The following is an 18,474-nucleotide window of genomic DNA, read 5'->3' as shown; positions in this document are numbered from 1 at the left end:
CGGCTCTTCTTCCCCAGTCCTCCTCTTTAAACGATAATCACCACCATCACCACCACTTGCCTTTTCCTATCTTATACTTGCCGAAAATTCATCTGAATTAGCGTGACGATTATAAAAAAAAAATACAACCTACCTTTTAGTTGTCACTATTATGTGTGCTTACTTGGCAGTAAACATAAGTGAATCCCTCTCGGTTGAGGTATGTGATAGCCCTCTGACGATTGAGACAAGTCATTCTGACATGTATGTAGTCAAAGTGAACTATAATTCCATGGAAATTATGCCATATATATAATAAAATATATCGGTTGCCAAGAATTGTAGTCAAATTGACAGTTACCAGACTGTCCCTTTGTCAGTCTCAAGAAACAAGTCTTTTGAAGAACAAAATCTTATTTTAAGCTGTACCTCCCTGTACATTTCAAAAGCATTGCTATGGTTTCACAGTGGATGACCCAGAGAGAGGCGGTCGGACTAACCTTTCTTCCCAGGATCGTCTCAACGCTATAATAATACAAAGTACATGTTTCATGGTGCATAACCTCTGATTGTGATTCACTCCTCACATTTGAGGTTAACCACATCAAGAGTTCCTCCCGACAAGAAACATACCGTACCAAACATGTTAGACTACAGCTTCATGATCTGAAAAAGAAGACATCTTCCTCATCTGAGTATGCACGTCCCTTCACAGTTTTAGACATTGATATGGGACTGAAGGACCTCAAACCTTTTAAGTCACCTGGTTTTGGATGGCATCCATCCAGAAATCCTGAATCATTTGGGAGGATATGCTAAGAAATAGTTGGTAGAGTTCTTCACTGACATCCTTCTGACTGGTCAACTTCAATTGGAGTTCAAGAAGGCGAAGGTAATTTCTATTCTGAAACCTGACAATCCCAGCAACAAGGTAGAAAGCTATCAACCCATTGCACATCTTAGCTGCTGCTACAAACTTTTTGAAAGGTTGATAATAACAGAATAAATAGCACAATCCTAGAACATATTCCAGTTGAACAGGCAGGCTTCAGACCAGGGCGAAGCTGTTGCGACCAAGTATTGTCACTAACATCCTTCATAGAGGCAGGATATCAAATGAATCTGAAAACATCTGTAGCATTTGTTGATCTTACTGCTGCCTTTGACACTGTATGGAGGGAAGGCCTTATCTACAAATTTCTTCATATCATACCATGCAGAAAGATGGCTCAACTGATTAACAACATGTTAAGTGATCGGAAGTTCCAAGTAATCACTGGAAGCAAGATAAGCAAGGAGAGGAAGCTAAACAATGGATTGCCCCAAGGATCAGTTCTCTCACTGTTATTGTTAAACTTATATCTCTCTGACCTTCCTGACACTTCATCCAGAAAATTCTGCTATGCCGACAGCTGTGCTCTAGCTGTACAAGGTCATGTAATGGAGATTACTGAAAAGATTCTGACCAAAGACCTGTCTTTACTGGAAAACTACTTCAAAATCTGGTGACTTCAACCCAGTATGAGTAAAACTGAAGTGTTTTGCTTCCATTTAAATAATCGTTTGGCAAACATGAAATGAATGTCAGTTTCAGAGACAGAATTCTTTGTCATAATTGGAACCCAAAATACCTTGATGATGCTTGTTTTAAGAAGCCTAACATCGAAGGTCATCGGCCCCCCAAAATACTTTGGCTTCATCTTGAACCATACACTATCCTTCAAACAACACTTCCTGAACTTAGCACAAAAGTTGAGGTCTCGAAGCAACATCCTCCATAAACTATGTGGAACTACCAGGGGATCTTCAGCAACCACCTTGTGATCTTCAGCCTTGGGTTTGGTGTATTCAAGTGCTGAGTATTGTGCACCTGTTTGGTTGAACAGTCATCATACAAGGCTTGTTCACACGCAGATTAATACCACAATGTGCATCTTATCTGGTGCAATCACATCTACTCCATTTCAATGGCTTTCACTGCTAACTGATATAATGCCACCTGATATACGCCGATCTAATGCCCTTATGAAGGAATATCACAAGTTCTCCAGAAATCCTAGTCTACCCATGCTTAGTGACCTGCCACTTTTGAACCTTAATAGACTAAAATCATGCCATCCAACTTTATGTGATGCTGCTGACATGGTTGCTAAGGATTTTAAATCTCTTGATGAGTGGAAAGGTCGATGGGAAGTAGCAACCGATGTGCGCTGCATACCTTCTTCACAGGTCCAAGACTTCCAAATGGTTTCCACCTACCACACAAGACCTGGACAGCCCTGAATAGAATCAGAACAGGATATGGCCGATGCAGAGCCACTCTCCATAAGTGGAAAAAGCTACCTAATCCAGACTGTGACTGTGGAGCTCCACCCCAGACTATTCATCATATCATCAGGGAATGCAAGATTCAAGCCTATTACGGTGATGAAGCTGACTTCTTGCTGGTAACTCCAGATGCTGTAAACTGGATTGAAGAACTAGATATTCAATTATGAAGCACAAATTACTTTTAGACATGATACTGTATAGGCTTTTGGGCTTATGCCGTGTCAAGAAAATATTATTTTCTATAAGTACGGGCCGTGAAAGCATCACTGGCAACAAATTACTTTGTTTCTCATTTGTAAATATGTATATATATTACTGATATTGTCTATATAAGCCTACACTAAATAATCATTTGAGGTTAAACAGTGTTCTCGGCAGTGTTTAAACATGGCCGGTTGAACATCGGTTTTAGACAGTGTATAAGTTATAAATAATGTCTCAGCATTTTGGCAGCCATACTTAGACAGTGTTTAACCATAGACATCATCTAAATCTGCAATCGGCCCCATGTCTAAAATTAAAATGAACCGACAACCACTTCAACTTAAAATATCACACTGAACATCTAGACTGTTATATCTGAATGAATGTATAAAAGTATAAAATGTGCCTAGGCACAAAAGACTTGTGTGTCTGATTATGGAGGTTTCTACTTTTATCCAAGGTTGTGGTGATGTCCAAGGGGTAAGCCAAATAATTACACTCAGTTTTTTCTTTATTTTCATCTTTCTATCAACTCTGAGTCCTGTTTAATTTGTCTCTTTCAAGATATCCTATCACATGCCTCGTTCAGCGTGCTGATTGATATGACTCTGTCTTCCCGTCTCTTTAAGACTTAACTTCTTCCTCTCGCATTAAATTGGATGTCACCACAACCTTGGATAAAAATAGAATACAGCCATACAAAAAACCTCCATAATCAACTAGTGGCAATCAGACACACAAATCTTATGTGCCTAGGCACATTTTATACTTTTATACATTCATTCAGAAATAACAGTCTAGATGTTCAGTGTGATATTTTAAGTTGAAGTGGCCGTCACTTTATTTTAATTCTAGACATCAAGATTTCAAGCCAATATATTGCCAATAATATTATGGACTATATACTTAACTTTTAGAGTCATTAACTCCATTGATTGTACATATTCTCTTGCTCATTGTGTTCTTTTCTTATAGGATTTTCACAGTCCCTTTTGACTTCTTTAAAGGGATAATTCACCTTCATGTTTTAGATCTGTGTACTCATTTCTTGGTTGTGTTTTTATCCTGTTAATTGATTTGTTAGCCGAAGTTGATCATTACACTGATTGAAATTAGTACTAAAGACAAAAAAATTTGAATGAGTTAATTTTAATTATCTCATATCTGATGTATTAATTAGGTGGATATAAACATTTATTTTTGTAAATAAAGTCATATCTATCAATTCAGGTTTCAACCCGTTAAGTGGGGAGCGAGCTCTTCCTCTTTACACACTACGGTGGGGAGGTGTTTTCATCATTATTTATTTTTTTAAATACTTGGATTTACGCAACCCGACATGTATCTATCTAAGATTACTTGTATATTGTGACAATAAGACACATTAATTTCGATACTGCACCGTATATTCACGATAAAGAATGATTTTTAAGCACTACGTTTTTTAGTGCAACAAACGCATAAGTCTCATATTTCCCGTTTTTTTTTTTTTTTTTTTTATGGGCATTGTAATAATTACTTTCTGAAACTTGTACATAAGCAGTAAACATTTACGAATCAAACTGTCATTGTAGTCCCACAAGCACTATAATATATTGTTATACTTTACTATTATTACGCTATTGAAGAATATAAAAATGATCAGAGAAAAATGTACTCACCGAATATCTACTTTCTTCTCTTGTTCTGGATATGAAACTGCCGAGTCACTAATTTCACTCATAGATTTTAACTAGTCTATATATCCACACACGCAGTGGCGGTGACAATGGGGGGGGGGGAGGGGGTTAGCGGGGTAGTGCTCCTCCACATTTTGGGGAAAAATAACATTTTTATTGCATTTTAGCCGTATAAAAAAGAAATTAAATTCGCAGTTCAAATGTAGGTCCTACCCTTTTGTTTCTAATTTCTTTATCCGCTAGTCGCCGTCACTGTCTACACGCACGCACACACACGAGTTTACACAATTAGGGACACTATTCACAATACACGTTCAATGGACGCCTCTCAGTTCACATTTTAGCTGTGTGGTACACTCCGAAACAAGGAGCCGGGCACAGTGCTACATCGCAGATTTTGCAGCAGTGCTGTGTCTCCTTTCTTTTATTATTTGCATTGCAAACAACACATCTCTTGCTTGCAATGGGTTTCGTCTTTGAAGGGGCATTGAAATCCCGGAAGTGCCTTCCCGAGAATCGATCCGAAGGGTCATTTGACAGTGACACTACTGATCTGACTGGCTGGGCTTCAGCAGGGCTTGATTTATCATACTTGTCAAAAAGCTTCTGGATAACGTGCATACGAAATTGTAAGTGAGTGAATTTTCCTCCATGTTTTTGATAAATAACGAAGGAATTGAACATTGTTATGTCCAACAAGTGCCTGAAAATCTTTTGGTAGAATTTCTTGATTCGCTTTCGGGCTGTACTGTACGGGACCATACACTGATCAGATAAATCGACCCCACCCATTGAGTCATTGTAATCTATACACATGACAGGCTTTTCTACTGTGTCCCCTTTCCTGTTTTTCACAGTGTGCATTTCGGCATCATGTATGCTACTTAGCATACACACATCCCCCTTGTCTCTCCACTTGAGAGCAATGAGTTTGTTACGATAAGCAAACGCAACTTCCCCCTTTTTTAGTTTCTTCCCCATAACATCTTTTGGGAGATTTTTCCTGTTCGGTCTTACAGTGCCTACAGCATCTGTCTGAAGGTCATTGAGCAGGTCAAATAGCTCCGGACTACTGTAGCAATTATCCACAGCTATTAGATAACCTTTATTCAGCAGACCTTCGGCCAGTGTAAATACAACTTTGGAAGGCTTAGTGTACTCAGAAATATCTATTCCACAAACTTCGTTTACCAGATCAGTTTCCTTCCCCGTATACCATAGGAGGTTCCACACATACCCAGATTTAGCTTCACATAACTTATAAGATTCCATACCAAAGCGCGACCGTTTCTTCGGTATGTATACCTTCCATCCCAGTCTACCTTTCCACAATAACAGGCTCTCATCGATAGATAGGCGATCGTCTGGAGTATATGCAGTTCTGAATTTTGATAATAGGTCGTCTAGAACTGGCTTCACTTTATACAATTTCGGCTGAACCCGTCTATTATATGCTTCATTGTCCGCAAAATGCAAAAATTTAAGTAAAAGGAAAAATCGTTTCTCAGACATAATTTCATAAAATACAGGAGTAGCTAACAGTTTATTACGAGAAAAGTAATGGACTAATTTCGGCTTCTGAACAATACCCTGCAGTAATAAGATTCCTAAAAAAAGTTTTATTTCATTTTTGTTAGTGGGTACCCAGTCTCTCTCACGACTTCTTCTTTTCACTTTTGCCATCAACGAATTTGAGGTAATTATTTGCTGAGCATACAGATTTGTTTGCTGTGCAATAAGATCACAAAGTCCGTCATCTATAAAAAATTCGTAAATTTCTTCGGGCTGTTTCTTATCCAAAAGTTCACCCTGAATTCCAGCATTGTAATTTGTTGGAAATCTTGCTCGCTTACAACCCCGCACATCCCATTCACCCTGTACAGCAGCAGGATTACCGTCATTCGCAGTTTCAGTTTCACTGCTTTCACTGGAACTCGAACTCCGCACCGATTGAACCGGTCTTGGAACACTACTAGAAAAGCTACTTCCTGGAATATTTACTAATAACGGAGATTCATCGTCACTTTCCGAGCTGAAGTCACTACAACTTTCATCTTCGCTATTTTCAAGGATATCACGAATAGTACAATCACTTGGAATATCCCCCGCCCTTTTAAACATACTGTATTATGATATAAAACAAAATAAACATTTCAAAAACGCAAAAGGAACACACTGAAGCTTCTATTTATCGTGAACTTAGTACAGCGCAGGGCCAGTCATGCGGCCTACTGACGAATGCACGGGCTGAATGTGATGCGGCGCTTAAGCGATTTTTGCACTGAACAAATACGAACGAAACAGAAAGGGGATTCCCTGTCGCAATACCGTTCTTACTACGTAGTTCGAAAAAAATCGTCAAGATGGCAGCACCTTCCAAAGCATGTGAGGAAAGTTTCAAGGCTCGCGCCTAATATTGAAGATAAGAAAAAAATAAAAACAGTCCCGCGTCTGGAGCCGCATCGCCCAACCTAGCGCAGAGTTTGAAGTGCGGATGGAGACGCAAGCCCCGCTCTACGGGTTAACATGAAAATTATTGCCTATACTCTCTGTGGCAATGACGACAGAGGGTGTTGTCCTGGGATCTTCCCGGTAAGGAGTGAACTGCGACAAGGTTAGTTGTCATATTGATTGCTTCCCACCATTCTGAACATACGAACTTATAACATGTTATTCATGAGGTATCTTGCGGCTTATGCTGTGTAATTAATTGTAAACACACTCTACGCATTTCGAAAGGAACCTTGCCTTTCTTCATCAGGAGACAACAGAGAAATGAAACGACGTATGAAAGGTTGCTAGGAGAAAGCAACAAGGAACTTGAAATGGTGCCCTAAGATGTAAACGGGACACCATTTTAGCCCCAGATAGAGACAACGAATGGCAACAGCAAAGCATTACTCTCTAATGGTTCTGATAATAAGTAGCCATGATTCACTGAGGTTGTAACCTGTATCACGGTTGAAATTATCAGGGTGTTTACGTATTTCAACCGCCTCCTTGATAATTCTTGGGCGATATTGCTTTATAAGGGCGGGAACATCCACGCAGATTCTCACCATCACCCTGCCCAGAAATATGGTATCCTTACAATTCTGACTACCAGGGCCAGGAGGATTTGTGAAGTGTCAGCTCTACAAGAGGAAATTAACACCTTGAGAACTACCTTTGAGAGCAACGGTTACAGCAGAGCTTTGATCTCAAGGGTTCTGAAATCGACACATAATCGGACGTCTGTTAAGGAAAAAGATGTAAAAGGAACTGCTTACCTACCTTACATACATAACATGAGGGATCGTATTGCTAAAAGCGTGTACGAACTGTTTTCGAAACATCAATTAAGATTAGGCAACTCCTGCGACCAACTAAGGATAGTTTGCCTAAATTGCAACAACCTGGTATCTACAGAGTTCCCTGTACTTGTGGCAAGGTTTATATTGGGCAGACTTCGAGAACAGTGTGTAATCGCATCAAAGAACATACCAGATGTATCAGACTCAACCAACCTGATAAATCAGCTGTTGCTGATCATGCCTTAACACCTGGTCATGATGTCTTGTTCCAAGAAGTGGATGTTCTCACCCATATAAAGCAATATCGCCCAAGAATTTTCAGGGAGACGGTTGAAATACGTAAACACCCAGATAATTTCAACCGCGATACAGGTTAAAACCTCAGTGAATCATGGCTACCTATTATCAGAACCATTAGAGAGTAATACTTTACTGTTGCCATTCGTTTGTCTCCAGCATGGGGCTAAAATGGCGTCCCTTTTACATCTTAGGGCACCATTTCAAGTTCCTTGTTGTTTTCTCCTAGCAACCTTTCATATGTCGTTTCATTTCTTTGTTGCCTCCTGATGAAGAAAGGCAAGGTTCCTTTTGAAACGCATAGAGTGTGTTTACAATTAATTACACGGCATAAGCCCAAAAAGATATCTCATGAATAGTTACACAGGCCGTGAAAGTCTAAATGATAATATTATAACATGTTGTTTAAGCACCAATCCTACGTCTTTGATGACCAAGGTAAATAAATATAAATGACTAGCAAGATACCTGTGCTTCGCTACGGTATTATACTGAAATTTATAATTGAATGCTTAACGTTTTATATATAATCCTCCGAAATTCGCGATCTGACTCATTTTCTGAGAGAATCCGCCAAATTTGCGATCTGACTCGTTTTCTGAAAGATTACGGCAAAGTTCCTCACATTTTTCAATCTTTCTTTCCAGCAATCGATTTCCTACTTCCCGGGCTAGGTCCAGGTATTCCACGTGGTCAGTTGGGTCCCTATATCTTTGCCATCTTTTCCTATAAGCATTTTTAGTATGGATCAAATCCTGAAGGAGATCCGGCGTGGTGTCGTCTTGAGTGTCTTGGCGGTACTGAACCTGCGGGCAGACTGTATTCCTAGTCATTATCAGTCCAATACCCGTTTCCAGCGTGGTCTGCTCAATTTGACAACGGTCCAGAATATTATTATTATTACTATTATTATTATTAGATGTTCTGGACCCCACAGCAAGATACAAGACCGCTACTTGGCAGTAAATTACATCTGCTGCCATTGTCATTGTTGACAAAGTGACCAGCACCAATGTTGCGCATAGGCAAGTGTGCGGGATTTCTGGTGATACGAATGACATACTTCCATGCATTATTGACCTTATTATAGAGGCGAACAATTTGACGGTCAATCTCATTCCTATCATTTATTTCAAATGTGTTTAAATTTTTATTTATATGCCAAGAGAGTCTACTGTAATCCAAGAACGTTCTCCGAAGGAAAAGATGGCTGTTGAAATCGAACCCAGGAAAGATTAAAAATGATTGGTTTATGATCAGAATAAGTACATCGAAAATCTACAGCCTGTTTCCAGTCATTCGACAGGGTCAGGAACGGAATTAATAAAGCCCCATCTAGCGGCGACAATAGGAATTGTGCCGGCTGCCTAAGCACTCCTCTGGGGCAATGAGCAATGAATGACAAATGAAATGAAATATTGGACAGTGTTGCTGGAATGAATGATGAGAGGGAAAACCGGAGTATCCGGAGAAAAACCTGTCCCCCCTCCGTTTTGTCCAGCACGAATGTCACATGGAGTGACCGGGATTTGAACCACGGAACCCAGCTGTGAAAGGCCGGCACGCTGATGCGTGAACAACGTAGGCTCCTTATAAGTACATTATGAACAGTAAAATCAATTGGTCCCACCTCCTTTTACACCCCGCCGCCGTTAAGTTTATTCCCCCCGCCCAGAAAAATTAAAAGAAGGCATGTTTTTATGTTTAAAGGAGATTCCAAACACAAATGTTCACGTCCATTACTTTCAGTTTTGAGATATAAGTATCCCCATAAAAATAATTCACTTATTTTCACTTCCTTTCATACTCCCCCCTCCCCACCCTAAGTGAATTATCCGGCAAAAAATACTTGTTTCTTTAATAGTAAATGATCTTCTAAATACCAATTATCACGACTCTAACTTCTTCAGTTTTTGATTTATGTGTCCTCGTGAAAGGAATTCAACTCCTTTTCACTCCCGCCTCGCAAGATATTACCCCCCCAAAAAACACGTTTTTCTTTGTTTTTAAAGGAAATCCAAATACCAATTTTCACGTCTGTAACAACTTTATTTTTATTAGATGTATGTATTCTTATACAATTAAGTCAATTAATTTTTCAATTCTTTCAGCCCCCCCACCACTTCATTGGATTTTCCAAAAATACGTGTTTCTTTACTTTTAAAGCAGATTCCAAATATCAAATTTCACGTCTGTAACATCTTCATTTATGAGATATCAGTAGGCTAATTAAAAGAAATCAACACCATTTTCAGTCACTTTTACCCCCCCCCCCCCCTCCACCCAAGTATTATTTCCGAAAACTAAAAATAAACATTTCTTTATTTTTAATAGAGATAAAAATACCATTCTTCACTTCTGTAACATGTTAAGTTTTTTGATATATACTGTAGAAATTCTCATTTTAAAATTTCACCCCTTTTTATTTCTCCTTAAGGGGAGTTTCCAAAAACAAATCACCTATGTTTCTTTACATTTAGAGGAAATTCCAAATACCCACTTTTTATGTCTGTAACATTTTACGTTTCTCACATATTCTGTAGATATAGTCTTTCAAAAAATTCACCCCAATATGTTACTCCTGTTTAACCGCCATTAATTGGATTTTCCAAAAACAAAAAATACGTATTTCTTTATTTTTAAAGGAGACCCCATATACAAATTTTCAGTTCTGTAATATTTTCAGTTTCTGAGATATGTGTATCCTCATTAAAGGCATTCAACCCTTTTACACCCCTCCCATTGCGATTTACAGTAAACAAAAAAATATGTGTTCCTTTATTTTTAAGGGAGGTTCTAAATACCAATATTTACATCTGTAAAGTTTTAAGATGTAGACACACTCATTTTAAAAATCCACACCCCCCCCCCCTCCCTTTTCACACCACATTATTTTGATTTTCCAAGAACGAAAAAATACCTGCTTCTTTATTTTTAAAGTAGATCCCAAATACCAATTTTCAGGTCTGTAACATCTTCAGGTTCAGAAATATAAGTAGCCTCATTAAAGGCATTCAACCCCTTTTTCACCCTTTTTCACCCTTCCCATTGGGATTTTCCGAAAACAAAAAGATACGTGTTTCTTTATATTTAAAGGAGATTCTAAATACCAATTTTTACATCTATAAACTTTAAAAGTTTTGAGATATAGATACACTCATTTTAAAAATTCACCCCCTTTTCACCCCCCCCCCACCATTAATTGGATTTTCCGAAAACAAAAAATATTTCTTTATTTTTAAAGGAGATCCCAAACACCAATCTTCAGGTCTGTAATATTTTCAGGTTCTGAAACATAACAAGCCTCATTAAAGGCATTCAACCCATTTTTCACCCTATTCCACCCTTCCTACTGGAATTTTCCGAAAACAAAAAAAACGTGTTTCTTTATATTTAAAGGAGATTCTAAATACCAATTTTTACATCTATAAACTTTAAAAAAATTTTGAGATATAGATGCACTCATTTTAAAATCCACCCCCCCCCCCTTTTCACCCTCCCATTAATTGGATTTTCCAAAAACAAAAAAATATATGTTTCTTTATTTTTAAAAGAGATCAAATGTACCAATTTTCAGGTCTGTAATACCTTAAGTTTCTGAGATATAAGTATCCTCCTTAAAGGCATTCAACCCATTTATTACCGCTTTTCACCCCTCCAATTTAGATTTTCCGAAAACAAAAAAAATATGTGTTTCTTTATTTTTAATGAAGATTCTAAGTACCAATTTTTACATCTGTAAACTTTAAAAGTTTTGAGATATAAATGCACTCATTTTTAAAATTCACCCCCCCCCCTTTTCACCCTCCCATCAATTGGATTCTCGAAAAACAAAAAAATACGTGTTTCTTTATTTTTAAAAGAGATCAAATGTACCAATTTTCAGGTCTGTAATATCTTAAGTTTCTGAGATATAAGTATCCTCCTTAAAGGCATTCAGCCCATTTTTCACCCCTTTTCACCCCTTTTTGGGATTTTCCGTAAACAAAAAAATACGTTTTTCTTTATTTTTAATGAAGATTTTAAGTACCAAATTTTACATCTGTAAACTTCTAAAGTTTTGAGATATAGATACACTCATTTTAAAAATTCACCCCCCTTTTCACCCTCCCATTAATTGAATTTTCCAAAAACCAAAAAATACGTGTTTCTTTATTTTTAGAAGAGATCAAATGTACCAATTTTCAGGTCTGTAATATCTTCAGTTTCTGAGATATAAGTACCGGTATCCTGATTAAAGGCATTCAACCCCTTTTTAACTGTTTTTCACCCCTACTATTGGGATTTTCTGAAAATAAAAAAATATGTATTTCCTTATTTTTAAAGAAGATTCTAAATACCAATTTTTACATCTGTAAACTTTTAAAGTGTTGAGATATAGATACACACATTTTAAAATTTCAACCCCCCTTTTCACCCCCTTAGCAAAGGAATATCCAAAAATCCTCTCTTAGCGAGCACCTACATCTTAATATGAATCTATGCCCAAAATTTCATTTCTTTATGTCCAGTAGTTTTGGCTCGGCGATGATGAATTAGTCAGTCAGTCAGTCAGGACAAGTTATTTTATATATATAGATGAGCCAGGTATGGCATTTAGATATCAAATCCACTAAAAACATACAAGAAATCTTACATATATTACATCAGTCCACATTAAATAATAAAACTTAATGTACAAGAACAGAATATCACTGAAGAATTCTCTAAATTACAAATAAATACTGTATATAAAAACACAGATAGCATGCTCTTGTTAACTTTCTACTCCAAAGAGTTCATGTGGCCAAGTTTAACAGTAATTACATGTCATCCTTACTTAATTTCCAGCTCCCTCTACACTCCTTGCTTCCTAGTTCCTATGTTTCCCTACAATGTACCTCCCTATAACCCTTCTAAACAAACCCCCTAACTTGTACATACCCTTGCGATTGAAGAGAAGGCCATCTGGGTGTACTTAACAACAACAAGAAATCGGAGGGGTATGACACTGTACAATGGTTTTTCTCTGAATAACCCAGGTTGTGGTTTGGCAAGCAAACAATTTGAACTTCTTAATCATGACTCTAATATCAACTTGTTTGCACACCATTCTCTGACATTTTAAAAACTGACCTTCAATACAGTGCAATTATATTACATTGTGAGTTCTATAATCTTCTTCCTGGTCTTAGTTCTTTTACCAGTAATGTTATTAATTATTTCAGCGCTATCAAGGAAGGAAAGTGTTACAGGAGAGGAGCTATCTCTAACCACTGAACCCTGTAGCTTAAGAGTGACCCAAATTTACCAACTTTACCATGAATATTTTTTCTTTTCATGTGCCATTGTTTTCGAATTGCCATTTACTTGGGTGCGGGATCTGAGAGATCCTACTGTTTCCTTTTTAAGTGATATAAGTTGTTACAAATCTGTATATATAAAATAACTTGTCCCGACCGACCGACCATCGGCGAGCCAAAACTACTGGAAATAAAGAAATGAAATTTTGAGGATACATTTATATTATAACATAGGTGCTCGCTAAGGGAGGATTTTTGGATATTGCGTCGCTAACAGGGTGAAATGGGGGGTGAATTTTAAAAATGAGTGTATGTATATCTCAAAATTTTAAAAGTTTACAGATGTAAAAATTGGTATTTAGTATCTCCTTTAAAAATAAAGAAACACGTATTTTGTTTTTAGGAAAATCCCACTAGAAGGGGTGAAAAGGGGTGAAAATGGGGCTGAATGCCTTTAATGAGGATACTTATATTTCAGAAATTGAAGATATTACAGACCTAAAAATTGGCATTATGAATCTCCTATAAAAATAAAGAAACATGTATTTTTTTTGTTCTTGGAAAATCCAATTAATGGGGGTTAAACAGAAGTGACAAATAGGGTAAAACTTTAGAAATTTTTAAAATTAGTGTATCTATATCTCAAAACTCTAAAAGTTTACAGATGTAAAATTTGGTATTTGGATTCTCCTTTAAAAGTAAACAAACACGTATTTTTTTGTTGCTAAGGGGGTGAAAAGCGGGGTGAAATTTTTAAATGAGGATTTCTATATCTCAAAAACTTTAAAGTTAAAAGACATGAAACTTGGTATTTGGAATCTCCTTTAAAAATAAGGAAACCTTCTTTTTTTTTTCAAAAATTCCCAGTGAGGGGATATAAAAAGGGGGAAAATTAGTTGAATACCTTTTATGAGGATATTTATATCTCAAAAACTGAAGATGTTACAGACATGAAAATTGGTATTTGGAATCTTCTTCAAAAACAAAGAAACACATATTTTTTGTTTTTGAAAAATCCAATGATTAGTGGGTGAACGGGAGTGACAACCGGGGTGGAATTTAAAAAAATACATATCTAGGCCTACACTGCACCTCAGACACTTAACATGTTATAGACTTGAAAACTGGTACTTGGAATCTCCTGTAAAAGTAAAGAGACATACATTTTTTTTTTAGGAAAATCCACTTAAGGAGAAAAAAAGAGGGTGTATTTTCAGAATGAGCATATCTACAGCATATCTCAAAAACTTAACATGTTACAGAAGTGAAAATTGGTATTTTTAATCCATTTCAAAATAAGAAACACGTATTTTATGTCTTCGGAATTACCACTTGGGGGAGGGGGGAGGGGTGGGTAGAAAGGACTGAAAAGTGGGTGTATTCTTTGTATTAGGACACTTATATCTCAAAAACGGAAGACGGTACAGACGTAAAAATTGGTGATTGGAATCTCATAAAGAAATGCATTTTTGTTTTTGGAAAATCCACTTAGGCGGGGATGAAAAATTGAAAAATTAGTTAAATTATTTGTAGGAGTCTACTTATATCTCAAAAACTATAGATGTTGCAGATATGAAAATTGGTGTTTGGAATCCCCTTTCAAAGTAAAGTAACACATATTCCTTTGATTTTGGAAAATTCACTTAAGGAGGGAGGGTGAAAGGAAGTGAAAAAATTGAATTTTTATGTGGATACTTATATCTCAAGAACTGACGGTTACAGACGTGAAAATTGGTGTTTGGAGACTCCTTTAAAAATAAAGGAACATGCATTTTAGGGGAGAATCAACTTAACGGGGGTGGGCTGAAAAAGGAGTTGAATTCTTTTTTTGAGGATACTTATATCTCAAAAAAAGATGTTACAGACATGAAAATTGGTATTTGGAATCTCTTTTAAAAATAAAGAAACACGTCTGCTTTTGTTTTCAGAAATCCACATTGAAATATTCGTTGAATTATTTGTATGAGGATACTTATAACTCTAAAAGATTAAGATGTTACAGACATGCAACTTGGTATTTGGAATCTCCTTTAAAAATAAACACATATTGTTTTGTTTTCCTAAAATTGACTTGGGGATGGAGGAGGGGTGAAAATAAGTAAAGAAGGAGTTGAATTCTGTTTAAGAGGATACTTATATCTCAGAAACTGAAGATGTTACAGGTGTGAAAGTTGGTATTTTGAATCTCCTTTAAAAATAAAGAAACACACACTTTTTTTTTGTTTTCGGAAAGCCCACTTAATGGGAGAGGAGGTGGGAAAAAGGGAAAAAGAAGTTGAATTCATTTTACGAGGATACTTATAGCTTAAAAACTGAAGATGTTACAGACGTGAAAGTCGGTACTGTATTTCGAATCTCCTTTTAAAATAAAGAAACACGTATTTATTTGTTTTTGGAAAATCCACTTAAGGGGTTGAAAAGAATTGAAAAAGTGGGTGAATTTTGAAAATGAGTACCACTACATCTACAATATATGTGTCTAGCTCCATGGCTAAATGGTTAGCGTGCTGGCCTTTGATCACAGGGTTCCCGGGTTCGATTCCCAGCAAGATCGGGAATTTTAATCAGCATTGGTTAATTTTGCTGGCAAGGGGGCTGGGTGTCTGTGTCGTCTTCATCATCATTTCATCCTCATCACGATGCGCAGGTTGCCTACGGGCGTCAAATCGAAAGACCTGCACCTGGCGAACCAAACATGTCCTCAGATACACGTGATTTTTGTTTTCAGAAAAGGCACTTAACGGGGGTGAAAAGAAGTGAAAAAAGAAGTAAATAATTTTTTTGAGTATGCTTACATCTCACAAACTTACTATGTTACAGATGCGAAAATTAGTATTTGGAATCTCTTTTAAAAGTAAAGGAACATGTATTTCTTTTTGTTTTTGAAAAATGGGAAGGATAGATAAAGGGGTTAAATACTTTTTATCTGGATTCTTATAGCCTATCTCAAAAACTAAAAATGTTACGACATGGAGATAGATATTTGGAATCTCCTTTAAAAATTTTTTTTTTTTCGATTTGAGAGAAGACTGTTTCATGTAAGTCCCAAAAGGCAATGACACAAATGTGTTTTACAAAGAGTTTCCGGGGTAAAGGAAACTCAATTTGTCGGTGAATGTTTATACTTTAGGGATTTTCAAATAATGTCTTGGTACAGTATCGAGGAACGATTACTTTTATTACTTTACGAAATCCACGTGAGCAAAGCCGCGGGTAACTGCTAGTAGTAACATAAAAGTTTCAGAATATCAAGGTCATGTAACTCCACTTTAAACTCTAAATTACCGTACAGTGAACAAACTTTGTGAGGACATCCATTATGTTAGTAAATACGGGAATACCATGCACTGGTCTTTCCACTGATTCATATTCTAAATTTTCTTCATATCCAGAGATAAATCACTTACTTCTTAGTAAGGATGTTGAAGGTGGGAGGATCTAACATTTCTGCTGCTTGGATAATTGTTCGCCAGTCACCATGAGCAGGATATAATTTCTCCTCAACAACAAAGTGGTCAGCATTACTGAAAACGGTTGATACATGCACAAATGCCTGGGAAAAAAAATAAAAAAAATTGAGGCTTTAGTTTTCTAGGTATATAGTTAAGGAAACATATTTATTCAGATTTCCTTGGGTAATTATGAAGGAAACACATTTCTCCATGAACTTACTTTCAGTTTCTTCATCCCAAGTGCCAAACTCACTGTCTCTCGAGTTCCTCTGGAGTTTACAAGCACAGCTTTCTGCAGAGGATCCTCCAAGTGTGAATTTGCTGCCAAATGGAAGACAAAACTTACATTGCTCTCAAGAAGCTGCCGGTCCTCTGTACTGAGACCTAATCCTAGCTCTCCCACATCTCCTTGCAATACACTGAGTTTTGCAAGTGCCTTTGGATGCTCAGCCTTCAACCGCTGGAAAATCTAGTGAACAAAATAACATATTCATCTAATGCCTGACAAGTCGATTCTTTTCTTGGAAGATAAATCAATGGACCAAGAGTTATTAAAAATAATTAAATCATTTTAATTCTTTCTAGTGGATGAGGGAATTTTAAATTATATATCCTACCTGATAAATAATAATGCATTCACATCATAAATGTCTCTCTAGAAACTGATCAAAATAATATGTCGACGTACCACATGATTGTCAAAATCTTTGATGCGATCAATTGGACTGACCCCATTCTGAGGTCGAACAATCAGGTAGATAGTGCCAATATTTGGACATGAACGTAGAAGTTTTTCTATGAGAATCCTCCCCAGTAGGCTGGTGCCTCCTGTCACAAGGATGTTCTGTTCTGCAAAGAACTCAGGGATAGTCTGATCTGGGATAACATCCACATCATCTTCCTGAAACTATCAAATATGATAATGAGCTATCAGGTAGCTGGAAAGAAACACATTCACTGACAAAAATAATGAAATATCAGAAGGAAAGGTCCTATTTTGACACAATTTGGAACATATATGTACCATCAAATGGGTGTAAATGATTAAAGTTGCAATGATCTGCAATATCTAGAAAGGCAACTAGCATGCATCAGTGGTACCACCATGATCATAGCAATAGTGTCATCAGGCATAGGTGGAACATCAGATGATCGGTCAACACAGTGAAGGAAGTTTGTCAAGCACAGAATAAAATTTGTAAATGCAATAATACATTACACAGCATTGCCAGCACTTGGAAATTCATCGAACAACACCCTTTATAAATTTTATTTCAATCCCTAATGTGTCTTCCTATAAATTAATATTTGTCCCAATTTGTCCTCTAGAATTTGAACTTTATCTTCACATTATGAAGTGTCCTACTTTTAAAAAACATCACTCAGGCTTATTCATCTAATAATGTTATTCCATGCTTTCTCTCCTCTGACAGTTCAGAACATACCACTTAGAATATCAGCTTATCTTCTTACTCCGAAGTCTTCCCAGCTCAATGTTTACAACATTTTTGTAACACTATTCTTTTGTCAGAAATTGCCCAGAACAAATCGTGCAGCTTTCCTTTCAATCTTTTCCAGTTCTCGTATTAAGCAATCTTGTTGTGGGTCCCATACCCTAACTGGGGTCTTACCAGAGACATATGCCCTCTCCTTTAAATCCTTCCTTCTTCTTTATCTCTTCAGTCTTACATGGTTGGTGGGCAGCATTGCCATCTTCAGATAGAGGTATTCTCTCCAGTGCTAACTACTTTACTGTTGCGAACAATCATCCATTCTTAATGCCAGTCATAAATTCTATTTTTGGTCTTCTTCTCTTTTTGCCTCCATCCTTCCCCACCATATTAGGGCACCAGTTTGAATGTCTTAGGAGGTGACCTATGAATCTATTTCTTCTACTTTCTAATCATTTTACCAGCTGGTATTTTTCATTCAAACTTTCTAGCATTTCTTCACTGCT

General features: G+C 36.9%; 1 protein-coding gene across 4 annotated transcripts in view; it reads right to left on the bottom strand.

Moving 5' to 3' along the window:
* The window catches only part of LOC136856744 (putative fatty acyl-CoA reductase CG5065), a 110,977-nt gene that overhangs the window by 66,569 nt on the left and 25,934 nt on the right, over nt 1–18,474 (bottom strand). For 2 of the 4 annotated variants that reach the window (XM_067134830.2, XM_067134828.2), the window contains exons 2-4: nt 17,206–17,418; nt 16,738–16,986; nt 16,473–16,618 (exon numbers count right to left, since the gene is read on the bottom strand). In XM_067134830.2, the coding sequence (XP_066990931.2) occupies nt 16,473–16,618; nt 16,738–16,986; nt 17,206–17,418 (608 nt within the window). Of the gene's footprint in view, nt 1–16,472; nt 16,619–16,737; nt 16,987–17,205; nt 17,425–18,474 lie in introns of all 4 variants that reach the window. The other 2 variants (XM_067134829.2, XM_067134827.2) reach the window with 1 other exon arrangement.

This window comes from Anabrus simplex, chromosome 1 (assembly GCF_040414725.1).
Source record: "Anabrus simplex isolate iqAnaSimp1 chromosome 1, ASM4041472v1, whole genome shotgun sequence".
NCBI classification, from domain to species: domain Eukaryota; kingdom Metazoa; phylum Arthropoda; class Insecta; order Orthoptera; family Tettigoniidae; genus Anabrus; species Anabrus simplex.
Note: the sequence above shows the minus strand (reverse complement) of the source record. Positions and strands in the feature narration are given on the sequence as shown.